The following is a 24831-nucleotide window of genomic DNA, read 5'->3' on the forward strand; positions in this document are numbered from 1 at the left end:
AATTACGTTCCCTGAAATGGAACCTTTTTTCGGATCAGTCTTGTAAATTCCCACGCAGCAAATTTTTACCCGGAACCAAAATTTGTTAGAGTTCCAGGTCTTGTTTATAAACATTTATTTTTCGATAAAAAAGTAAATAACTGCAAAAACAACTTCAATACAAATAAATACAATAGTTTCATCATTCATTCTGGGGTAAACATTTAACAAAAAGACGAGATAAAAATGAAACGTAAAGGAACTATAGGTCTACATGTTATTTCCGGGTAGTGTTTATTTTATTGTAACACACCTGTCATGGCCGTCCGTCGCCAAATGAAACTGCTTTCGAAGCAGTAGTACTACTGTTTCATTGTCATCTTAGGTGAGTTATTTTACGACTCAAATACCTTAGTTGTACATTTTGCACTTCTATAATGTTAATGGGAAAATATCCTCGTGTTTCGTTAGCTTCGTGGAAGTTACACGAGTGAAGTAGAAGTGAACTACGACTAGTGCAACTTCTGTCCTGTATTGCATTTTAAAAATACCATCACAGAGTGTTTATAGTTAGTCAAGTGAACAACAAGACCTTAATGTCATGTTGAGTTTTATTCCATCAAAAAATAGAACGGAAGGGCATTGTATCGCGTGGTATACCCTATTTCGTTTTATGTCATTTTTTTTTAAAACAAGGTAGTTGTTACATGTTGGGTATATACGCAATAAGAATTGGAAAACTTAATTTATTGCAGTAGTTTGTCAAAACTGAAACGTACATCATATAGATTCACAGTAGGCAGAGTGAAATATTTAATACATTTTAAAAATAATTTGGATGATTATAGCGTAGACTACAGGTAACTGAAACCAAAAGTTCACTATCTCAAGAAATTTTAATATTACATAAGAAACCATCAAAAATATATTTTTTTAAATTTAAAAATTAGGTAGGAATTTTTCCTTCTGAAGTGTTTTCCTAGGTGTTTAATGATTGAGTGAATGAGTTTTACTTTTTGAATTGAACTACTAAAATAAATGAACTTTTCTTACATATGCCTATTGATTGAAATGCATATGTACATACATTTTAGGAGACTTTATTATTGTTGTCATAGTTGCTCTAGAGCAGAGGTTGGTAGAGTAGCCAAATATTGTACTCAAGTAAGAGTACTGTTACTTTAGAATAATATGACTCAAGTAAAAAGCAGTCATCCAAATATTTACTTGAGTAAGAAAGTACTCAATGAAAAAACTACTCTAGTAAAGAGTAACTTGTGAGCAACTTCAGATTAAAAAAAAAAAAAAAAAATCAGAGCATGAACAAAAAAATATATATACGGAAGTCGACACACACCTGTCACCATTTACATTTTTAACTCCCCCAAAACCAACACATACATTGGGCCCTACAGAAACATTATTTGCTTTATTCACTTAAATGACTGAATGAAGATGTTGTTTGCTGACCAGACTTAGTCATTGTGTGTGCGACACCATAGGATAGGGCTAATGTGGCCATATCCACTGCCAAAATAACAATAGAAACATCTGCAACTTACCACAAGGTATTTTCTCAAGTTAGAAGTGGGCGGAAATATCCAAGTTTGGGCAGTCCCAATTGAAGAGCTGCATGACAAAGCTGTTGTTTTTTTGAGTCTGTAAAGTAAACGCACTCGCGCAGCTGTTCCCCCCCCCCCCCCCCCCCCAAAATGAGTCATTTTGATTGGCTCGCAAAAGCTATGTGCCCGGTCATGTGACTGCCTTGTGTCGTTTGATGGGTGGACTTGAGCCACTGTGGTAACGCTGGATTGGCACAATGGGCGCCCTATGCGGAACTCGAAGATGGAGTCTAAAAATAAACGTGCACACGCAGCAATGGATAAATAAAAGTTGCGAACGGCATGTCGATCATTGTAACGGAGTATAAGTATCAATCCTACACATAAATACTCAAGTAAAAGTAAAAAGTACAGTGCATTTAAAGTACTCTGACAAGTACAGTTTATCCGAAATATTACTTGAGTAAATGTAACGTGTTACTACCCACCTCTGCTCTAGAGACCATTTTAGCTGGTGATACATATGAATAATAATATTATCTGTGCATTAGATACATTATTATTAGAGTGCTTCCTTTAATCATATCATTATTATCTATCTCATCCAGGTTTAGTGTTATACATTCTACAGAAATTCTATTCTCTTTGAAATAAGATGTGATCTTCTTACTGGTCCTCACACGAGGGGAAGTCTCACTCTTCCTACTTCCTTCCTTGAACAGGCGTGATGTCGGATAAACGCCAGCGTGCCAGGGTGCAGGGCTCCTGGGCCAAACAGCTTCCCAAACAATCGAGACCAGCAGGTAGTTTAAGTTTATTTTATGTATACATACACAAAACACACTTTGAAAATGTGGTCTTGGATGCGTTATCTTTTTATTTGTGGTATAGTTCCCCACAGCCAAATTGCCAATCCGGCTGCCGCATCATGGGGAATTCATCGGCAGACAACATCTGGAAATTTTGAGTTCCACCAACCTATTGAGGTAGTAGTCCTTTACCACAAAAAAAAAACATCCCAACATAATTGATTCTTACAAGATGAGCTTTACTAAAAATACTTTGTATTGTCTTCTTCACAGCCCATTAGAGGTGTTCCGCCAGAGAAAGTTATTGAGTAAGTGCCGGATTTGAATGGAATGGCTCATCATTTTTGTGTAATGCTACTCTCATGATACATAACTTTATTATGTATTTTGCTTTTCACAGCCAGGCAGGGGATTATGAGATCAGCCATGGACCGTCAGGAGTGTCCAGGTCAGTGAAAGTGTCTTTTGTAGGATTAGCGGGGGAAAAAAGATCATCACACCAGCCCATGACCTCCATATCCAGCATGTTCACCTCCAAGATCGTCTGAGACCACCCACCCAGACAGCTGCTGCAACAATCTGCTTGCATAACCAAAGAATTTCTGCACAAACTGTCAGAAACCGTCTCAGGGAAACTCATCTGTATGCTCGTCGTCCTCATCGGGGTCTCGATCTGAGTGCAGTTGGTCGTCGTAACCGACTTGAGTGGGCGAATGCTCACATTTGATGGCGTCTGGCACGTTGGGGAGGTGTTCTCTTCACGGATGAATCCCGGTTTTCACTGTGCAGGGCAGGTGGCAGACAGCATGTGTGGCGTTGTGTGGGTGAGCGGTTTACTGATGTCAACGTTGTGGATCGAGTGGCCCATGGTGGCGGTGGGGTTATGTTATGGGCAGGTGTATGTTATGGGCAACGAACACAGGTGCATTTTATTGATGGCATTTTGAATGCATAGAGATACTGTGACGAGTTGCTGAGGCCCATTGTTGTGCCATTCATCCACGACCATGACCTGATGTTGCAGGATGATAATGCACGGCCCCGTGTTGCAAGGCTCTGTACACAATTCTTGGAAGCTGAAAACATCCCAGTTCTTGCATGGCCAGCATACTCCCCGGACATGTCACCCACTGAGCATGCTTGAGATGCTCTGCATCGGCGTATACGACAGCGTGTTCCAGTTCCTGCCAATATCCAGCAACTTCGCACAGGAGTGGACCAACATTCCACAGGCCACAATCAACAACCTGATCAACTCTATGCAAAGGGGATTTGTTGCACAGCGTGAGGCAAATGGTGGTCACCCCAGATACTGACTGGTTTTCTGACCCTCCAGACCCCCACAATAAAGCAAAACTGCACATTTCAGAGTGGCCTTTTTTTGTGCCCAGCCTAAGGCACACCTGTGCAATAATCATGCTGTCTAATCAGCATCTTGATACGCCACACCTGTGAGGTGGGATGGATTATCTCGACAAAGGAGAAATGCTCACTAACACAGATTTAGACAGATGTGTGAACAATATTTAAGGGAAATGGCCTTTTGTGTATGTAGAAAAAGTTTTAGATCTTTGAGTCCAGCTCACGAAAAATGGGAGCAAAAACAAAAGTGTTGCGTTTATATTTTTGTTCAGCGTAGTAAATTGTGATTAATTCCCGGTCATACTCACATATTTGTCTCAATTCTGCCAGATTTCTGTGAATTCTTGTTGACGGTATCCCCTTTTTGTCAGATATAATGGAAAAAGGATGGTACCTAGATTTGTCCTAAAATTGTATTTATATTTATTTATTTATTTGGCCAAAGTAATTTTTGTCTTCTTTTATATAAACGAATATAATTCTTTGGCTTTATCAATGCTTTGGTTTTCACCTAAACATGGTGGGAACCACCATTTTAAGAATACAGGTAAATATACAGTGGTACCTTGACTCTTGTACTGTATTGTATAAAAGCAAAATAAAAGTGAATGCTAAGAATGAAGCTGGTAGTGGAGGTAACGTACATTCTGAAGTATTCATGTGTTGCATGTGTGCCTTTAACGGGCGTGACCTAGTGAGTGATGTCAGGAGGTGGACTTGGGTTGGCCCGTTAGTCTTCGTGTGAGCATCTGTGCGTGAGTTGCGGCCTACGGCAGCTCCTTGCAAGTGTTTTCTATTTGTGTATTTGACTTGTCTCGTTCAATAAACATCTGAAAGTACATCGGGGACTGATACAATTTGGCTCGCAACACAAAGCAAAATATCAACCAATCAACGGTTCTTAACACAATACATTCGTAAGTAAGGTACCACTGTATATATATTATGTCTTTGTTTCATGTTTATGTCATTTTTGTGTCAGATTGCGGCTGCTGCCAGGCTTTCTCGCAGTACAGGAGGCTGACTGGATGTTCAGTAAGCTGCTGGCAGAACTTCCCTGGTCACAAAAGACCAACGTCAGACAAGGTGGGTGTAGTCGGTAATAAGTCAACATTATGACCACACGCTCAACTATTTAACCCATCAAGCTTTCATGTTCCACTCACATTTCCACTGTACAAAAACCTTCACTGGTGTTATGTACACTTGGACAATCGAATGTGCTCCAGCCGTCTATCTGTTTACTGCTGCACATGTCTTCATTCAGGCTGAGCTGGAGTCTATCCCAGTTGACTTGTGGCGAGAGATACTCCCCAGACTGGCTGCCAGTCAATCACAGGGCGGAGACAAATTATCTGATTTCACTTAATTGGTCCCAAAATTACCAGAAGGTACAATTAACCTCTGCATCGTCCTGTTGTTATTATTCATACAGCTTTGTGTTCAACTAAGCAGGCCCAGATTTCACACTGCGTCCAGTGAATGCGAGTGTGAACGGTTGTTTGTCTGTATGAGCCCTGCGATTGGCTGACGACCAATCTCGCTCAGGTCAACTACCATAGGCTCCAGTTCACTCGTGGGCCGGGACCCAAATAAGGACAAGTGCTCGAGAAAATAGATGGATGGCGTTTATTCAGCCCTGGAAATAGGACAAATCCTTGAACAGTGCCAATTTCAAATCAAAATGCCAATCTGTACGTTTCACATCGAAGGTTCTTAGTAGGTTTTTGTGTGTCCTATCATGATGAACATGAATGACTGATTTTGTGTCCGAAATGATGTTGCAAAGGCTAATTGTGTCCACTCAACCTGATCAATCAGGTGAGGCCTACGCAGAGCCAAGGCTGACGTGCTGGTTTGGAGAGTTGCCCTACACGTACGCTCACTCCACCATGGCCGCCAACACTAAGGTCTCATAACATCTCATACTTTGCCTGCACTGCGTATACAAAATAACCTTCGCCTTTTTGTTTATCTTTTTCATACTACAACAGTAAACCCACGCAAGTAATTGACACCGCCATAGGCCCTAGCCAATGTGGCACCCTAAGCGATAACAAAAAAAAGTCGTTTTTACCATTGTCTTTCATTTACAGGAGCACTGATCACTCAATTTACACGCTTAACAAATTAAAAATAAATAAATCAATCTAAAATACAATATGAAAACCCACACCACAAAATAAAATTAATGTGGATAAGTGAAAAAAAATAGTAATAAATTACAACAGTTTGCACACAATAACTGTACATGAGCTACATCAGGGGTCACCAACATGGTGCCCGCGGGCTGTTCGACAAATAGCTCACCCGTGAAGTCATCATTTGATAATGTTAATATTTGCAGAGATTTGTAGAAATAAAGTGTTGCATATTGATATGTATCTGTTTCCTACAATGTTAATCATTGTTGGTAATTATTGTGAGAAATCATTAACATACACTGGTCAATAAAAACTTTTTTGTCTGAGATTTTTTTAGCTGATTTAGGAAAATTTTTATGCGCTGAATCCAAATATCACATTCAGCTTATCAATTTCAAGAGTTCATAGATATATAAATATATTTAAGGTGACCCCTCCCCCCCCCCACGTTTTGGCACTCCCTGGATTTCATAGCACCCTTAGCTTCCGCCTACGACTTGTGTCTCAATGAATGTTCGTGTGTAAGTCTCAACTTACTTCAACATACTTGCTTGACACCAAGATTCCACCAGATGGCACCAAAGCAATACTGTTACTATAAAAAAGGCGATTCGGGGAGTTTTTAGCCAGTAACGGAAGATAAATGTAGGTTCCCCCCAAAACTTTGGGTGTTCACTATATTGAATTAAAGGAGACAGTCTGTGTCAAAAAATCTGCCTTTACAAAGCTGACGAGCATGTCAGACCTCTGCCAGTGCAAGCATTTCAAACGTGTCAATTCAACTGTGCTGATATTGTTTTGCTCCAGCCCTGTAGGGGGCAGTAATGGAGATTACTGTCACATGTTAGGTATTCCTTTAAAGGATGTTTCCACTATTTTGGTGAAAATCAAACCTCTGATAAAGCCATATACAGTGGGTAGGGAAATTATTCAGACCCCTTGCTTATATTGCAGCCATTTGCTAAAATCATTTAAGTTTATTTTTTTCCACATTACTGTACACGCAGCACCCCATATTAACAGAAAACAAACGGAATTAAAATATCACACAGCCGTAAGTATTCAGACCCTTTGCTCAGTATTTAGTAGAAGCACCCTTTTGAGCTAATACAGCCATGAGTCTTTTTGGGAATGATGCAACAAGTTTTTCACACCTGGATTTGCAGATCATCTGCTATTCCTCCTTGCAGATCCCCTCCAGTTATGTCAGGTTGGATGGTGAACGTCGGTGGGCAGCCATTTTCCGGTCTTTCTAGAGATGCTCAATTGGGTTTAAGTCAGCGCTGTGGCTGGGCCATTCAAGAACAGTCACGGAGTTGTTCTGAAGCCACTTCTTCGTTATTTTAGCTGTGTGCTTAGGGTCACTGTCTTGTTGGAAGGTGAACCTTCGGCCCAGTCTGAGTTTCTGAGCACTCTGGAGAAGGTTTTCGTCCAGGATATCCCTGTACTTGGCTGCATTCATCTTTTCTTCGATTGCAACCAGTCATCCTGTCCCTGCAGCTGAAAAACACACCCACAGCATGATGCTTCCACCAAGATGCTTCACTGTTGGGACTGTATGGGACAGGTGATGCGCAGTGCCTGGTTTTCTCCACACATGCCACTTAGAATTAAGGCCAACAATTTCTCTCTCGGTCTCATCAGACCAGAGAATCTTATTTTTCATCACCTTGGAGTCTTTCAGGCGTTTTTCTTTTTGCAAACTCCATGCGGGCTTTCATGCGTCTTGCACTGAGGAGAGGCTTCCGTCGGACCACTCTGCCATAAAGCCCCGACTGGTGGAGGACTGCAGTGATGGTTGACTTTCTAGAACTTTCTCCCATCTCCCGACTGCATCTCTGGAGCTCAGCCACAGTGATCTTTGGGTTCTTCTCCACCTCTCTCACCAAGGCTCTTCTCTCCCGATTGCTCAGTTTGGCAGGACGGCCAGCTCTAGTAAGGGTTCTGATCGTCCCAAACGTCTTCCATTGAAGGATTATGGAGGCCACTGTGCTCTTAAGGAACCTTAAGTGCAGCAGAATGTTTTTTGTAACCTTGCCCAGATCTGTGCCTTGCCACAATACTGTTTCTGAGCTCTTCAGGCAGTTCCTTTGACCTCATGATTCTCATTTGCTCTGACATGCACTGTGAGCTGTAAGGTTTTATATAGACAGGGGTGTGGCTTTCCTAATCAAGTCCAATCAGTATAATCAAAAACTTGTTGCATCATTCCCAAAAAGACTCATGGCTGTATTAGCTCAAAAGGGTGCTTCTACTAAATACTGAGCAAAGGGTCTGAATACTTATGGCTGTGTGATATTTCAGTTTTTATTTCTTTAATAAATCAGCAAAAACTTAAGCAATTAATGTTTTTTCTGTCAAAATGGGGTGCTGTGTGTACATTAATGAGGAAAAAAATGAACTTAAATGATTTTAACAAATGGCTGCAATATAACAAAGAGTGAAAAATTTAAGGTGGTCTGAAAACTTTCCGTAGCCAATGTAATTATATTTATTTATGTAAGAGAAACAAAAATAGCTTTGGCCAGGCAAATAAAATGAAATAATCCTCTATATTTCCCCTCTTCTTGAAAAATCTCTGGCATGTTGTCTTAATATAGCATTCTTCTACCATTATATTCAACAAAAAGGTGGAACTTATCCTTGCTTTATCACGCACTGACTAAACTGCGGCTATTCCGCTGTCTGCCTAGTGGCATCCATTGCTGTTGAGGCTTCGTGCAGCGGTCGCCGAGGCGAGCGCCGGCGGCAGCGACCGCTTCAACTCGTTGCTGTGCAATCTATACAGAGACGGACACGACGGCATCGGCTGGCACAGCGACGACGAGGCCTCACTGGGCCACCAGCCCGTCATTGCTTCGCTCAGCCTGGGCGACAACAGGGTGTTCAGCCTCCGCAAGAATCCGCCTCCGGTCAGACAAACACACGCACAACTCCTTCCATGTTCTGGCTGGAATCATTGTTTTCACCAAAAAATACTTTCGCATTAGATTACACATTTATTCTCAAAGATTGTTTTGCTTGTAGAATTAAGACTTTTTTCCACAGGATAAACTTTTTTTTCACTTTGTTCTAGTAAAATTCCAACTTTAAAAAAACAAAAAAAAACATAACAATTTCTTGAAAAAAAACCAACTTTATTCAATTACTTTTTGTGAAAGAATGTAATTTTATTCTCATAAGAGTTTCAAATACAAATGACTTATTCTTTAAGAAAATGTACTATTTTCATTAGATTTAGATTTAAATTTACTCTCAAAGATACAAATTAAGACTTTTTTTTTCCCTCAGACTTTTTTTTTGTTAACTTGAAAAAGTTTAGGGAACTTTATTCCTGTAAAACTTTTCAACAAAAAAAATATAGCTTTAGTTTAAAATAAAGATTTTACTCTTACAAGATTATGAGTTTTAGTCTTTGGGACTCTAATCACAGGTCTTTTTATGTACAAGAATCACTTACTATTTTGCAAGATTTTTACATTTTTTTTATCTGCCAACTGTTTTATAGTAAACAACACCAACATTCTAATAAGAATATATATGAATATTTTCGCACCCCCCCAAAGGAAATATTTAGCCTCATAAGATTAATCATTTTTTTGGGGGGGGAAAAAAAATCTATTTAAGTCTTGCAAAATTTGGACTTTATTTATACAATCCAACTTCATCCCTGAAAAAATAAATCTGATTTTATGCTTGCAAAATAGATTTTTTTTCTTGAAAGAAATACCACGTAATTCTTAGAAATGACAAGTTTCTTAGAAAAAAATATTCTTTCTTAAACGATTACAACTTATTTGCGAAGAAATTCAATTTTATTCGCGTAAGATTGTTTTCTTTGCAAAAAGGTCGGACTTTACTCTTGTAAAATTACATCTTTCCACCCACCCCCAAAAGAGATTTTATTCTTGCAAGATTTATTTATTTTTACAAAAAATCTCAGAAATTTACTTTTTTTAATAACAAAAAAGAAAAATGTTATTGTCATAAAAATATGACCTTATGCTTTTTAGATTACTGACCTACACTCAAAAAGATAGACGATGCTTATGACTTCTGAGGAAAAAGTGAGTATTGTAAGATGACAGCTTTTAAAAACAAAAACAAAAAAACAAAAAAAACAAAAAAAAAGCCATAGATGTCATAAAAATAAAATGTTATTCTTCATCCATCCATCCATTTTCTGAGCCGCTTCTCCTCACTAGGGTCGCGGGCGTGCCGGAGCCTATCCCAGCTCTCATCGGGCAGGAGGCGGGCTACACCCTGAACGGGTTGCCAGCCAATCGCAGGGCACATACAAACAAACAACCATTCGCACTCGCATTCACACGTACGGGCAATTTAGAGTCCTCAATTAACCTACCACGCATGTTTTTGGGATGTGGGAGGAAACCGGAGTGCCCGGAGAAAACCCACGCAGGCACGGGGAGAACATGCAAACTCCACACAGGCGGGGCCGGGGATTGAACCCTGCTGCTCAGAACTGTGAGGCAGACGCTCCAACCAGTCGTCCACCGTGCCGCCAAATTTTATTCTTAATGGATTATTTTTTTCTTTCTTTAGTAAGATCCATCAATGTTATAATAGGAACAATCTTTATCTTTACCCCATTAATGTGTGTCTGGCCATGGTCCATATACATCCAGTACACAGGACAAACCGAATTGCTGTGTTTATGATGCGCCGTCTTCTTTGCGTCATAGGAGGAAAATGGTGACTACACCTACGTGGAGCGTATTAAGGTACCTCTGGGTCACGGCACACTGCTTTTGATGGAAGGAGCCACGCAGGATGACTGGCAGGTAGGCTCCACCAATCACTGATCCAGTATAAACATATCTAAAAATAAAAAGCTATTGATTTTGAATATCTGACACAAGACAGTGGCGGTAAAGGCTGAGCTTGGTCAGAACTTGTCACCTCTGTAGTCACAAGTGAGCTTCTTAGACTTTTCCTTGTCACCTTATCAAATATTAAAAAGGTGAATTAGTGCCACATGTAATTGAAAAAAAGAATAATACCATGAGAACTAAGTTGCATTTTGTATTAAATGTTTTAAAAGAGGCGGCTGGTTAGAGCGTCTGCCTCACAGTTCGGAGGACCGGGGTTCAATCCCCGGCCCCGCCTGTGTGGAGTTTGCATGTTCTCCCCGTGCCTGCGTGGGTTTTCTCCGGGCACTCTGGTTTCCTCCTACACCCCAAAAACATGCATGGTAGGTTAATTGACAACTCTAAATTGCCCATAGGTGTGAATGTGATTGCGAATGGTTGTTTGTTTGTATGTGCCCTGCGATTGGCTGGCAAGCGGTTCAGGGTGTACCCCGCCTCCTCCCCGATGTTAGCTGGGGTAGGTTCCAGCACTCCCACGACCCTTGTGAGGAGAAGCAGCTCAGAAAATGGATGGATGTTGGAGAAATAACTAGTATTTTTTATGGGAAATGTTTATTTGTTATTTTTGCGAAATATTTGTATTTTGAGAGAAAATGGAAAGGATCTACTATTCCAAGACATATTTGTTTATAGAGATTTTTTTTTTGTTAAAGCAGCAGTTGTTTATAATTACAGTAACACATACAGCAACTACGCCAATTTCCATTAGCCTCTCTATGGCATTCAAATTTGTTATATCATTTTATCGTTTATCTGGAGGTGACGAACTACACTGCCTTTTATTTGAAGAACAAGAGAGTGGGAAAATGTTAAAGCATGTCATGGGGGGGTTAAAATTGTATACACGCACACTCTTTTTTTTGGTGAATATATTTTTTTCAGATTTTCATTTTCTTCCTCTGGAACGTATCCTCCTCACTTTGCTTAATTTGAACAGTGCGTCTTCTTTGTGCTTTTCAGCACCAGGTGGCTAAGGAGTACCACGACCGCGGCCCTCGCATCAACTTGACCTTCAGGAGCATCTTCCCCGAGCCACAGGGCTATCGGCCGGGCACCAAGCTGCGCTTTACCACCAAGCAAACATAACGCCTCATTTTCGGTTTTCCGAGGAGGAGCCCTGAACACAGCTCAGTGTGACCAGGCTGATAAGCATGTTTTAGTATAATACACTAAAGCAACGCTAAATTGTATGGTTTTATTTAATGAGTACAAAAAGTAGTACATTCTCATGTTAAAAAAACATTTTATGAGTTTGTCCCTTTTTTTCCCCCCCTCCTTTTTGTTGAATGAGTGCATGTTTACTTACAATAAAATATAAATGAAAATGTTTGGGACATTTAGTTGGAGTGGTCAAATGGTCATTTCAAATTGAAATGTCCTTTTTTGACATCTTTTCATGTTTACGCATGCAACCGCTGGAGTAAAATAAAGTTACAGAGCAGTCAATGTCTTGTATCTAAATTTCATTTGGGCACGTTTACTTAGAAAATAGATTAAAAGTAAGTTTCCATCCATCCATTCATCCATTTTCTGAGCCGCTTCTCCTCACTAGGGTCGCGGGCGTGCTGCAGCCTATCCCAGCTATCACCGGGCAGGAGGCGGGGTACACCCTGAACTGGTTGCTAGCTTAAAAATTTTTGGGGTTGTTTTTAAGTAAAGGGCAGTCAATGAAAATAACCACATAAATAATTTGCCCCAAAAATTATTAAGAAGGTAACATTGTTTTAAAAAATAACCTTGTAAATAAAATAAAGGGTGAGACAAAAATGATCTAGGTATCATCATGTTCCTCTTTCCTGGAATGAACGTGTGTTTGAACCTGGTCGAATTAACTATTTCCTAGTTTTTAATATGATTCAAGTGAAAAGTCATTTCCTAGTGTAGTAATCAACACTCTCTGAGGCTTGTATTGAAATAAGTCACCAGTCACTGAGTCAATATTTATAATCAATATTTACTCAACAGTTTGAAAACCATTAAAAAAAAACAGTCATTAAGCCATATCCATGTTCAAGGCTAATTTTGTTAAGATATAATCACAACTCCCTGAAGTTTTACAATGTCCAAAAAAGGTGCACATTTCAGAATATTAATTTAGCAGTGAATGCTTAAGGCACCCTGTGTTAACTTATTATTCTTTAAGTTACAAACTAAAAAGTGGAAACACATCACACGTACAGTGGGTACGGAAAGTTTTTGGACACCCTTAAATTTTTCACTCTTTGTTATAGTGCAGCCACTTCTTAAAACCATTTAAGTTCATTTTTTCCCTCATTAATGTACACACAGAACCCCATATTGACAGAAAAAACGTAATTGTTGAAATTTTTGCTGATTTATTAAAAAAGAAAAACTTAAATATCACACAGCCATAAGTATTCCAGACCCTTTGCTGTGACACATATATTTAACTCAGGTGCTGTCCATTTCTTCTGATCAACCTTAAAATGGTTTTACACCTTCACTGGAGTCCAGCTGTGTTTGATTATACTGATTGGACTTGATTAGGAAAGCCACGCACCTGTCTATATAAGACCTTACAGCTCACAGTGCATGTCAGAGCAAATGAGAATCATGAAGTCAAAGGAACTGCCTGGAGAGCTCAGAGACAGAATTGTGGCAAGGCACAGATCTGGGCAAGGTTACAAAAAAAATTCTGCTGCACTTAAGGTTCCTAAGAGCACAGTGGCCTCCATAATCCTTAAATGGAAGACGTTTGGGACGATCAGAACCCTTCCTAGAGCTGGCCGTCTGGCCAAACTGAGCTGCAGGGACAGGGAGACACCTTCACCTTCCAACAAGACAATGACCCTAAGCACACAGCTTAAATACTGAAGGAGTGGCTTCAGAACAACTCTGTGACGGTTTTTGAATGGCCCAGCCAGAGCCCGGACTTAAACCCAATTGAGCATCTCTGGAAAGACCTGAAAATGGCTGCCCACCAACATTTACCATCCAACCTGACAGTACTGGAGAGGATCTGCAAGGAGGAATGGCAGAGGATCCCCAAATCCAGGTGTGAAAAACTGTGAAAAATCATTCCGAAAAAGACTCATGGCTCATTAGACTCATTAGCTCAAAACGGTGCTTCTACTAAATACTGAGCAAAGGGTCTGAATACTTATGGCTGTGTGATATTTCAGTTTTTCTTTAAGAAATCTGCAAAGATTTCAAGAATTCAGTTTTTTTTCTGTCAATGGGGTGCTGTGTGTACATTTAATGAGGAAAAAATTAACTTAAATGAGTTTAGCAAATGGCTGCAATATAAAAAGTGAAAAATTTAAGGGGGTCTGAATACTTTCCGTACGCACTGTACATTATTGCACTGAATTGTGCTTTTGTAAACACAGTTCACACGTTTGGCATGCCATTCCGGTCGACTCGGCACGAGCAACAAGGCTGGATTTACATTACATACAACAAGTGACGCAATTGGGATGAGTCATGGCAACGTAGACGAACGAAAAAATTCACGGAATTGAATATCTTCAGAACGGAATCAGCTTTCTTGCAAATGTTGATAAAGATCTGATGCATAATTGGGTCTCTGCCAATGCGAGTTCCGTGTAAATGCACAGGTGGGTTAATCCGCCTTGATGCCAGCTTGATGTCATCAAAATATGCCAGTTGGTGATAATAAACACCCACATCTGCACAAACAATATAAATGACACCTTCTGTAAATCTAAATGACACAAACAGTATAGACCAATGATTCCCAAAGTGGAAAGTGGGCTCCTTGTGGTACGTGAAATAATCACTGCCGTAGTACATCCATCCATCCATTGTCTTGACTGAGAATCCTCCCTAGAGACATCAAGTTCGTTTATGACTGGGGAGGGGGTGAAGGAGGGTGTGGCGCAGCTTGTTTGCGAATTGCAAGCTTGTACTGTACTGTGATGACACACAGATGCCAGTAGATGGCAGCAGTGCTTTGAATGAGAGATAAGCAGAGAAAGTCATGAAAAGATGAGACTATCAGACAGAAAACTGGCAAAAATGTGAAAATCAGACCAGTATAAACAACTCACACAGAGTATGTGTTGTGATGAAACTAATGAGTGTCTCGATCGTGAAAAAGGACTGAGAATATTGAGACGAAGAAAGGATGACACTTTGGGGATGAGTGCCGTGACAAAAAAAAAAAAATGTTGATTGACCCCGGGCCACGTAGCGAGATTCCTTGACAATCCAGTTCACCTCAGCCCACCTCTCCTGAATCCGGGACCCTTGCGAACTTGACCCGGATTCGCCAGAGTGGTTGCCCTCTGGATCAACAGCAGACGCTCCAGAAGGTTATGTAGGTAAGGACTAACTTGGGGTGGGACTAACATACTACCCCCTTCATCCGAAAGTTGCTGAACTGGTCCAAATTGTTTGTTACATCACACATCTGTTACAGCTGTGCATATTCAACGTGTGCGGTACAGAGCCAGAAACTAAGGGGTGTGTAAAACCCCTGAATTTCATGCATAGGCTAGTAAAGTTCTACACTGCAAAGTGACGTGTGGGAGCAGGTGGAGGAGGAAGAAGTTGCAGATACAGGGCTTGCTTCAAGAAATAGTTCTGCTCTGCTTGACATACATAAATCTAATTTTCTCAATTTTTCTGGGGTCAGAATCAGATGTTTTTGGTGGAACCAACCTAGAGTGCTGTGACAAAGTATTTGTCCCCTTCTGAAGTTTATTTATTTTTGCATAGTTTCCTTACTTTTTATGTTTAAGATCATCAAAGAAATATACATATCAGAAAAAGATAACCCAACTAAACCGGCAATGAATCTTTCACATCTGGGTGGAGAAATTTCAGCCCACTCTTCCTCACCTTAACGGAGGCCTACAGAAGGTTCATCACTGTTGCATGTTTTTGTCATTTGTGGACAATGGCTCTCACCATGGTTTGTTGGAGTCACCAAACTTTAGAAATGCCTTTGTAACCCTTTCCAAACTGATTTCTTTATTTCTCATCTGTTCTTCAATTGATTTGGATCGTGACATTTTGTTGGAGCTTTTTGAGATCTTTTACCCAACTTAATTTTGTCAGGCAGGTTCTTTTTAAGTGATTTCTTGGTTGAACAGATCTGGAGGTAATCAGGCTTGTGTGTGGTCAGTGAAAATGAACTCAGCTTTTCCAAAAATTTGATTACCCACAGTTAATTCATGATTTAACAAGGGGGGAAATTACTTTTTCACACAGGCCCAGATCGCTTTGAATTATTCAATATATAATATTGAATAATAATATAAAAATCAGCACTTAAAAATGGCACTTTGTTTACCTGGGTTATTTTTGTCTGATATTTACATTTGTTTAATGATAAACAAAGTGGGGAAACTGCTAAATAAATAAAGAATTTGAGAATGGATCAAATACTTTTTCACACCACTTTGTTCTGCTGCCGATTAGTAAAGAATGGGGAAAATAGGTTGAAAGATTTGAAAAAAATGTAAGTCATTTCAAGTGTTTGGTCACTTGAAATGCACATGAAAATAAACCAAAAGAAAAGATTTAGGCATTCAAATAAGAACTGGGCACTTGGACCTGTAGTGTAAATCCAGCCCAAGGGAACAATGCAAAATGAATCGACATATATAAACACAGAAAATAAAAACATAACTTTAAATACAACACACTCATGATGTACAGCAATTTGAGCCAACACCTGATACACACACCTCTTAATTTCCTAGAAAACAAGCCACGATACAGTATCCTCCCATATTCACAATTCACCAGTCAAGTTTTTTTTTCTGTCTAACCTATTCAGTTATTTGCTGAAAAACGGACTATTTGCAGTTTGTCCTCTTTCTGAAACGCTCAATGATGCCACAAGATGCTGCCGAGGCTTTATTGCTCTCTCACACTAATTATCAACAATGATGTAACACAGTAAGAAACAATTATCAATATGCAACACTTCATTTCTGTAAATCTCGGCAAGTGTTTACATTTTAAAATAATCACTACTACAGTATTCCTAAAAGATCACAATGTCCCATCATTGGTGAGCCATTTTTAGAGCAGGCCTGCAGACTCCTCGTGGTCTTTGGGGACTATCCGATGCCCGCGGGCACCATGTTGGTGTCCCGTGCTGTACAGTAATAATTGATGCCCTTAAAAATGTTTGTAATTACCTTTTAGATGTCAGTACACCGCACTAAGGCACTATTAATGTGTATGTAATAAATAGTGCTTTGGTCTCGAATAGAAGCTCCTTTCCTCATTTCAACATAGTTCTTTGGCACCAAGATGCCAATATACGGGCCCCACAGCAGTACCTTTCCGTTAGACAGGGCTTTGGCGCCATCCTGTGGAATCGTAGGGTGTTTCCGATGAGGACAAAAAACGTCATGTTAGTTTTTCAGAAAAAAGCTGGGAATGGGTTCCACAGAAAGAAAAACGCTTATAGTTGTGAAAGTGAACCGCAAATATGAGGGACAACACTGTAGCTGGAGATGTTTTTTAAATAGCTACGAAAACACAAAAATACTTACCATAAAACAACATGCAGAACAGTAACAATTACTGGCAAGATGTTATTGACGAATTTTAAGTTGACATGATTGCAATGGATTGCAAATGGCCGACTTTAACAGAAGACAAGGCAGGTATTGCATGTGATGTTCAAGACATTTGGATTTATGCAATCTAGAGGGGGAGTTCTATCCTGGCTCAGGTCCAGCGGTACCAAAGGCGCCGGCTCCGGAGTTGTTTGACGTGACGGGAGATGACGTGACACTGCCATCTGCCGGCGAGGCTGCACCACTGTGTTTGGTTTTGAAGTAAATAACGTAAAACAAGGGCAGGATGATGCCGATGAGCAGCATAGCCACCACGGCGTTCCACCACTGGATGCCCCAGTCTGCCCCCTGGCCCTTCTGTCCTCTTAGGCCCGATATTTTGGGTCCATCATCCAACAGCTCCACGTCGCGGTTGTCCGTGGTCGGGATTAGCTTCTCCTTGTCATTGTCCACCTCAGTGCAGAAGTCCATAACCTGGTGTCTGTGCGGCTGGTCCCTGACGGGCATTTCCTCTAAATAGTCACTCGGGTCTGCGTGCGATTCCGTTAAAAAGCTGTGCTTGGGAACAGGAATTTTGATGCATTTCAGTGCAAATAAATCCTGCTCCTGTATGAGGTTGTTCACGCGCTTTATGTCTGCCACCTGTTCATAGAAACAAGTGTATAGTTTATGAGTTACATACCGATAATTGGATCGAATTTGGCACGACACCGCCAACCCCCCAGCCAACTCTACGCTCTGATTCGCTGATGCCCATGTCAGACAACAGGTTAGGCCCCGCCTTTTCAAGCCAACACACACAAAGTCACCGATACTACAGTAGAAATCTGAGGGATGGCGACCCCAAGTGGACAATAACAATAACTGGACTGCGCATCCACATTATTGTGTTTACGAATGCAAAATACATTTTTGTCTGATTAATCATGAGTTAATCAGCAGAACACTTGGGTCTAAAAACATTTGATAGCGGTAACCCTACATCACTCCCCTACCTACCTTGCATCCGTACTGCAACGCCAGCTTGTTGAGATTGTCGCCGTCCAACACGTCCCGTTCCAGCAGGTGGAAATTCCCCAGCCTGTCCTGTTCGGGCTCTTGGAACACCCGAGGTCTCATTTCCATCAGACCGAGTTCCTCCACCTCCTCGTCTTCACCGTCTGACGACGCGGCCGTGCCGTTGGCTTTCCTCTTGAACATGTACACCTGGCCGTCGGCGCTGGCGTGGACGTCCACCGGGGCCTGGAACGCGTGCGGCACATGCTCCCCGCGCCGCATCTTTCAACACCAGCCTGGAAGAACAATTCCAAGAAGAATGAGCAGCCTCAACAAGGATTGTTTGAAGAGAAAAATACAGGGGGTCCTTCATTCACGATGCTAGCGATATAAAGTACGAGATTTCGAAGTAGTTTGCGCAGCGGTGTAAGAATATGTGGTCACACTGCCTAATAAGGTATACTCGGTTAGTGCTGTACTTACTGTTTTTCATTTTCTATTTATGCCCTAGAAGTGTTTTTCATACAAATGTTTAGGATATGTTAGGCTTTACACGATCAGGATTTTTGGGACCGATCAGCAAGTTTAAAAAAACGATAACCGATCCGATCACAAGATGGAGCAATGTGTCAATTTACATGACTTGTTCATTTATTGTATATACTTTGTGTACTGTATACTGAGTACTGTGTCCATCCATCCATTTTCTGTACTTCTTATCCTCACTAGGGTCTCGGGTGTGCTGGAGCCCATCCCAGCTCAAAATTATTCACTAGCATTTTAGACAAAAGTGAAAACATCAAAGACCTCTAGGGGGTATTCAAGGATTGGCCACTGACATAAATTTAGGTCAAATCAACACTACAACAGGACAGATAATAATGGGTGCTTGCTTACTGTAATTAAATTACTTTATTTTGCAATTCAATTACGTTAATAAATACTAAATAATGACATGCTTACGCTAACTTTCTCACTGTCCCGGCTATATGGACTGGTGTTGTCCAGAGTTTGCATCCGTTTGGCTCACCCCCACCATACATTCTTCAGGTGCCCGATCAAATTTGTTGTGTTGAAGCATTGAGATGACGTTCCCTACGACGTATTTCAGTTGTGCACAGACTGCAAATAACTTGCGTGTTGTTTGTCTGAGACACCGCAAAATAGTCCCACACCGACTGTGTTTTTTCACCGACAAGATTGAAAAAAACTTGATTGGCCGTTAGATTGTTACAGTACTGCGCCACAAGACGGGTGACAAGGCTAAAAATAGACGAGCTTTTGGATTCATACGCGACGGCGACACGGAGTTAAGTCTTTTGCGGAGCCGATCGATGACGTCATTGATCAGGTCGGCGAATTATGACATGAAAGCCGATCAGCATAAAATGCTAATTATCGGCCGACACCGATCACACCGATCAGATCGGCGTAAAGTCTAGAATATGTTAGTACAGAGCCCCATACATGACATGGCAATTTATAGCCACAGAATTGGTATAACGTGCAAACAAAATACTCTGCATGTCCCGATACAACTTTTTCACTTCCGATACGATACTGATATTGCAGCCTTGAGTATTGGCCGATATCCGTATAGACCTGATACAATAGTAGCACGAATTATACAATTATACATACTTTTATTACTTTATTTTGTAGTATGGAATGATAGAAACTGCTTCAAACTAATTATATTATTCAAACAGGGAACAATCGTCAGCAACAGTAGGTATGAGAACTGACACATTTGTTATAAACCAATGGATTACATAAGGTTTATCCTTAAACACAAGAACATACTACAACTGAATAAAATCCGGAAAAATAACCCATATATACAATAAAAACAAAAAATATATACATTTTAAAGTGCTAAGTAAACAATATTAAACAAGCATATTCTACAACTGAATAAAGTAAAACAAAATTGGAAGAGTGAAATATAATCTTAATGAAACTAATAAATACAAATGATACTTTAGACTTATACAGACTTTATTTTCAATCAGGTATGCACAAGTGTTTACACTTAACATGTTGAGCTGGTGGCTAAAATGACGTAAAGACCGGGGAAGCGCCACTTTAGTTCAGGCAGCTGGCTGACAGCCGCTAACGTCAGCTACGCGTTAGCCTAGTTAGCATATTTAGCTTAGTTAGCCTTGTTAGCGTTTTACTCCCGTAACACGATGTATGGTAACATGTGTTCCCCAAACGCGGCGCGTAGCCAACGTGGCGTGAGTCACTTCTGCTGCGGTTGTTTTCAAGAGCACCTTTCCATCACACACAGCTATAACGTCGTCCATACTGTGGCGGCTCCAATGTAGTTTACCTTAAAGGGAAAGGCGACAAAAGGCACCGGACTCGTAACACTCTCCAACACTGCGCTAGCTACTTTGGGCTAACTAACTTATTGGCGTGAGTGACATCAGCGAGCCCGCTTTCTTCTACGGTTGCCTCAAAGCGGACACACTAACACGGAGATTCACTACTGCCACTCCATGTTCAACTACAACCTTTTCACCATGACGTTACACGTGACGTGAGTAAAGTACACTTTCTATAACATTTCACCGAGGCAGGGCGACTCAGAAAACAGTGTAAATGGCTTAAATGAAAACATTGTTTTTGTTGTTATTTATTATCTGCGGAGGTGGAAAAAGTAATTAAAGTAATGTTGACAAAATATGGAATACAAAGCACAAACATCTGTTTTCAAATGTAGGGAGTATAAAGCTGGCGTTGGGCGAAAACCTTGCATCTCCAAATTTTAAGGAAAAAAAAAAAAGCCATGTTTGTGCAGCCATTGACATTGCATGGTCAAAGAGCTCAAGCAATTTTCAACACTTGATTTTGGTCAATAACAGAACCATGTGGGGACTGACCTACCACCACTGGCCAAGGCACATCACGACATCAGAACTGTCACAATAAGGGTACATACTGAAATATCTGAAAGATCTCATGTAAATCTACTCACAAATGTGGCTGCCCCCAAGGTCAATGTCCTGACCTCAACCTGATTATAATGCTGTGGCATAACTTCAAGAGAGCTATTCACACCAGACATCCCTGGAATCTTGCTGAACTGCAACATTTTTGTAAAGAGGAATGGTCCAAAGTTTATCTTGATCGTTGTGCACGTCTGATCTGCAACTACAGGAAATGTTTGTTTGAGGTTATTGCAGCCAAAGGAGGATCAAGCAGTTCTGAAATCAAAGGGCTCACTTACATTTTCCTCCTGGGAATGTTATTATTATTATTATTATTATTATTTAATATGAAAACGTAATTGTTTGTGTGATAATAGTTTAAGCAGACTGGGTATTCGTGTGATAGAGATGAAAATCAGACCAAATTTGATGTCCAATTTATGCAGAGATTTAAGAAATTGCAAAGCGTTCACATACTTTTCCCTCCCACTGAAGTCAAGAAGTAATTTTTGACCCATTTAACAGTTCTCAAGTGATTCAAATCATTGTAACCCAGAATGTTTAACATTCCAAATGACCCAATTTCTGCAGATTTTTTTAAAAAGACAAAACTGCCAAATTAAAGGAAACTTTTAATCAATCCAGGCGACTGGTTAGCACATCTGCCTCACAGTTCTGAGGAACCGGGTTCAAATCCGGCCCCGCCTGTGTGCAGTTTGCATGTTCTCCCTGTGCCTGCGTTGGTTTTGTCCGGGTACTCCGGTTTCCTCCCACATCCCAAAAACATGCATGGTAGGTTAACTGAAGACTCTAAATTGCCCATAGGTGTGAATGTGAGTGTGAATGGTTGTTTGTTTATATGTGGCCTGCGATTGGCAAGCGACCAGTTCAGGGTGTACCCCGCCTCTTGCCCAAAGATAGCTGGGCTAGACTCCAGCATGCCGGCGACCCGACCGGTATGGAAAATGGATCGATGGATTTAATCAATTCATCTCCAATTCAACATTTCTTAACTAATTCAAATCATTATAACTTCAAAATGTTCAATGGTCAATTTTTTAAAACACTTTTTGAAGAATTCTGCATTTTCTTGAGATAATTCTCATCCCGAATGAATCGAGCTACGTTTAATTCTTCTTCTTGAGTGTACCTTAGATTCTTTAAATCCACCAGATGGGGCTGTTGAAATATATTTTCAGCGCAGTTTTGTGTGTTGAATAAAATAATTGTCCTAGGTCTTGTACTGTACATTATATAAACTATTATGTATTCTGATATCCAGTTAAGCAGTCATCAAACATGCATTTTAGCATACGGATGGTGGCTTCCAGATCCACCCTGAAGCCAATGTCAGCTACCTCCACCTGAAGCTTGAAACATCAATATATATATCCTTTGAAACAGTCAATATGCCACATCAAGGTGGATTCAGAACTCCAGAATCCACATCGGCTCTAGTAGGTATTAGAACCCCACTTGAATATTCTGGTAGAAACCTGCAGTGGTTGCATCTGGCAAACAATCTAAACCATAAAACACTGCTGCAGTATTTTAGATTAAGAGTGTCCTTCAAGTTCCAGCCTCCCAAATCTCGGGCTTCCAACTCTGCCAACGACCTGCCGTTTTGCCACCTCTGCTAACCTACAAGCTTCCGCCTTCTGCTCCTGCAATAGTTTACATCTGTTGCGCCCACCAGAAGATCCTGGCAGAAGCAGAGTTTTGTTGGCAGGGGTTTAAAGTGGCAACTGTGGAATACAGTATTTGGCCAGAGGCGCTCAACAGACGCTGTGGTCACACTTGTCTGAGTCAGTCGATGGAGAAGGCAGCTGCCTCCTGTTTTTGCTAGTCACACAGCTATTTCCAGACACGGAATGTGACGTTGGAACAATGAGGGCGGTCTGCTGGCCTAAACACAGAAGAACATTTACTACCTAAATTGTAATGTTTTGTTTGCCTATCTATTTCCATGTCATTTTTAACTTACTGATTTACAATAGCAATAAAAAATACCAATCTTCTTGCTAAAATAAACTTTTTTTTTTCTTTGTCTGTCTCGAGTCTTAGTCATTCAAGTCATGTTAATCAGCAAAGGTTGAATTGAGGCAACTGGACTCTTCTTGTTTGCTAAATCTCTTGTGTTTTGTCTTGTTTTCTGAAAAAGTAAAAACAAAAAAAAGACTCGGGCAGTTCTGCTATTAGACCAACGATTTGTGCCAAGAAATTATTAATTTTAATTAATTAAATTATTATAATTTAATTATTAATATTAATTATTTTTTTCCTAGCAGTGTATTGTCTTCATTTTGTAGCATTCTCTTGGAAAATTACGGGCTTTAATAAGCAGTGTGAAATGGGCTACTGATCTTCGCTTAACTCTGTTAGTTGTGGGTCACATTGATCCACTTTAGTTAAAAATAAATAGTTAAAACCATTTTTTTTAGTATGTAACACTCATTTAAATGTTGAGTTGATAATGCGATACAAACAATGTTTATTAAATTGAAGTAAACATGCCGCTGAGCCAGTAACATTATTGCTGCTCCTGAGAAACAAATGCAACAGGATGGTTAAAACCACCCGGTGAGCTGTTCCTTATTTTGGGAAGAGTGTTTCTAAAACAAGTTCATCCTGAGATGCTTGCTGAACTGAGATTTTGAGTTGGAATTTTTCTGCCACCTAACACATGTATTTTTCCTGAAAATTGCATACATCCAACAGAAGATTAGCCAAACTGGGTTATATACATTCATAAAAACATAGTCTCCTGTAGTGGAATGATGTATTTTCTGTAGTTGTGTGTAACAGTAGATGTAAAAAACAAAACAAAACAAAACAAAGGTTGCCCTCTTAACATGTTGTTGCAGCCGTTGACCACCTGAGGCCGCAGCAGGACAATGAAAAGAGTCTTGCTCTTGGGCTTGATTTACTGTTGTAAAACCTCCCTGCAAAGGGTCTCATAGTTCACAGTAATTACACGGGAGCAAAATGTTAGTTTTAAAACACCTGAAGACATCAAAGCATCAGAAAGTCTCATTATAGTATTTCGAGTCATTCATGTTGGCTTTTTCTTTAATTAATTAATGAATACAAACTTTTTTGGTAATGACATTTGGGACTGATGTTTTTGTGGTCATTGTAGGTGCAGACTATAAGGCAAGCACCACAGCATGGAGAGAAACCTTCGATGACGTCATAGAATATTGAAAAAATTTGTCTTTTGGAGATGCAGAAAGAGCTCACAGATGAGGTAAATCCACACGCAGCGTGACGTTTGTTTAATGGCTTAAAGACCCTCTAAACGGTTGCCCCTGAGTGCTGTGTCATATATTATAACATATTTAACATCAGATTAAATGTCATCCAAAAGTCTAAATTGAGATGAGCAAACTGCGTAAATTATGGCACATGTAAATATGCATATGCAGTATCTTAAACAATGGTGATATGTCTACCACCAAGCACGTTTGTTGTTATTGCTATTTAATCTATGTAATATAAAAATATTACAACTTTCATTTTGAAAATGTACAACTTTTTTTCTCAAAGATGTATGGTGTCAAAATATGCATTTTATCATGAAAATATATTACTTTTGTCTCAAAAACATGATTTTATTAAAAAAAATAATAATTTTAG

At 40.1% G+C, this 24831-nt stretch overlaps 2 protein-coding genes and 1 long non-coding RNA gene across 3 annotated transcripts in view; 2 read left to right on the forward strand and 1 right to left on the reverse strand.

Annotated features, from left to right (window-relative positions):
* Positions 1–262: 262 nt before the first annotated feature.
* Positions 263–12191, forward strand: alkbh3 (alkB homolog 3, alpha-ketoglutarate dependent dioxygenase). The gene is made up of 10 exons (XM_061774121.1): positions 263–364; positions 2264–2344; positions 2433–2527; positions 2624–2658; positions 2751–2798; positions 4695–4798; positions 5534–5622; positions 8550–8768; positions 10560–10658; positions 11706–12191. Exons 2-10 carry the CDS (start codon positions 2269–2271, stop codon positions 11829–11831), a joined length of 891 nt encoding a protein of 296 aa, XP_061630105.1. The 5' UTR covers positions 263–364; positions 2264–2268; the 3' UTR covers positions 11832–12191.
* Positions 12192–12679: 488 nt separating this feature from the next.
* lysmd4 (LysM, putative peptidoglycan-binding, domain containing 4) lies at positions 12680–20748 on the reverse strand. The gene is made up of 3 exons (XM_061774126.1): positions 20595–20748; positions 18266–18558; positions 12680–17908 (listed from the first exon to the last, which is right to left on the reverse strand). The coding sequence occupies exons 2-3, from the start codon at positions 18542–18544 to the stop codon at positions 17408–17410; spliced, it is 780 nt and encodes a 259-aa protein (XP_061630110.1). The 5' UTR covers positions 18545–18558; positions 20595–20748; the 3' UTR covers positions 12680–17407.
* Positions 20674–24831, forward strand: part of LOC133478267 (uncharacterized) — a 250615-nt gene continuing 246457 nt past the window's right edge. Inside the window, exons 1-2 of the long non-coding RNA XR_009788637.1 lie at positions 20674–20804; positions 24335–24442. This is a non-coding gene — a long non-coding RNA (uncharacterized LOC133478267). The remainder of the gene's footprint in view (positions 20805–24334; positions 24443–24831) is intronic.

This window comes from Phyllopteryx taeniolatus, chromosome 5 (genome assembly GCF_024500385.1).
Source record: "Phyllopteryx taeniolatus isolate TA_2022b chromosome 5, UOR_Ptae_1.2, whole genome shotgun sequence".
NCBI lineage: Eukaryota > Metazoa > Chordata > Actinopteri > Syngnathiformes > Syngnathidae > Phyllopteryx > Phyllopteryx taeniolatus.

Coding starts and splice junctions, on each gene's coding strand:
- alkbh3 (XM_061774121.1), top strand. CDS start 2,269: ATGTCGGATAAACGCCAGCGTGCCAGGGTGCAGGGCTCCTGGGCCAAA. Junction 2,345..2,432: donor CAAACAATCGAGACCAGCAG/GTAGTTTAAGTT, acceptor TTTGTGGTATAG/TTCCCCACAGCCAAATTGCC. Junction 10,659..11,705: donor CCACGCAGGATGACTGGCAG/GTAGGCTCCACC, acceptor TGTGCTTTTCAG/CACCAGGTGGCTAAGGAGTA.
- lysmd4 (XM_061774126.1), bottom strand. CDS start 18,544: ATGCGGCGCGGGGAGCATGTGCCGCACGCGTTCCAGGCCCCGGTGGAC. Junction 17,909..18,265: donor CGTTGCAGTACGGATGCAAG/GTAGGTAGGGGA, acceptor TTCTATGAACAG/GTGGCAGACATAAAGCGCGT.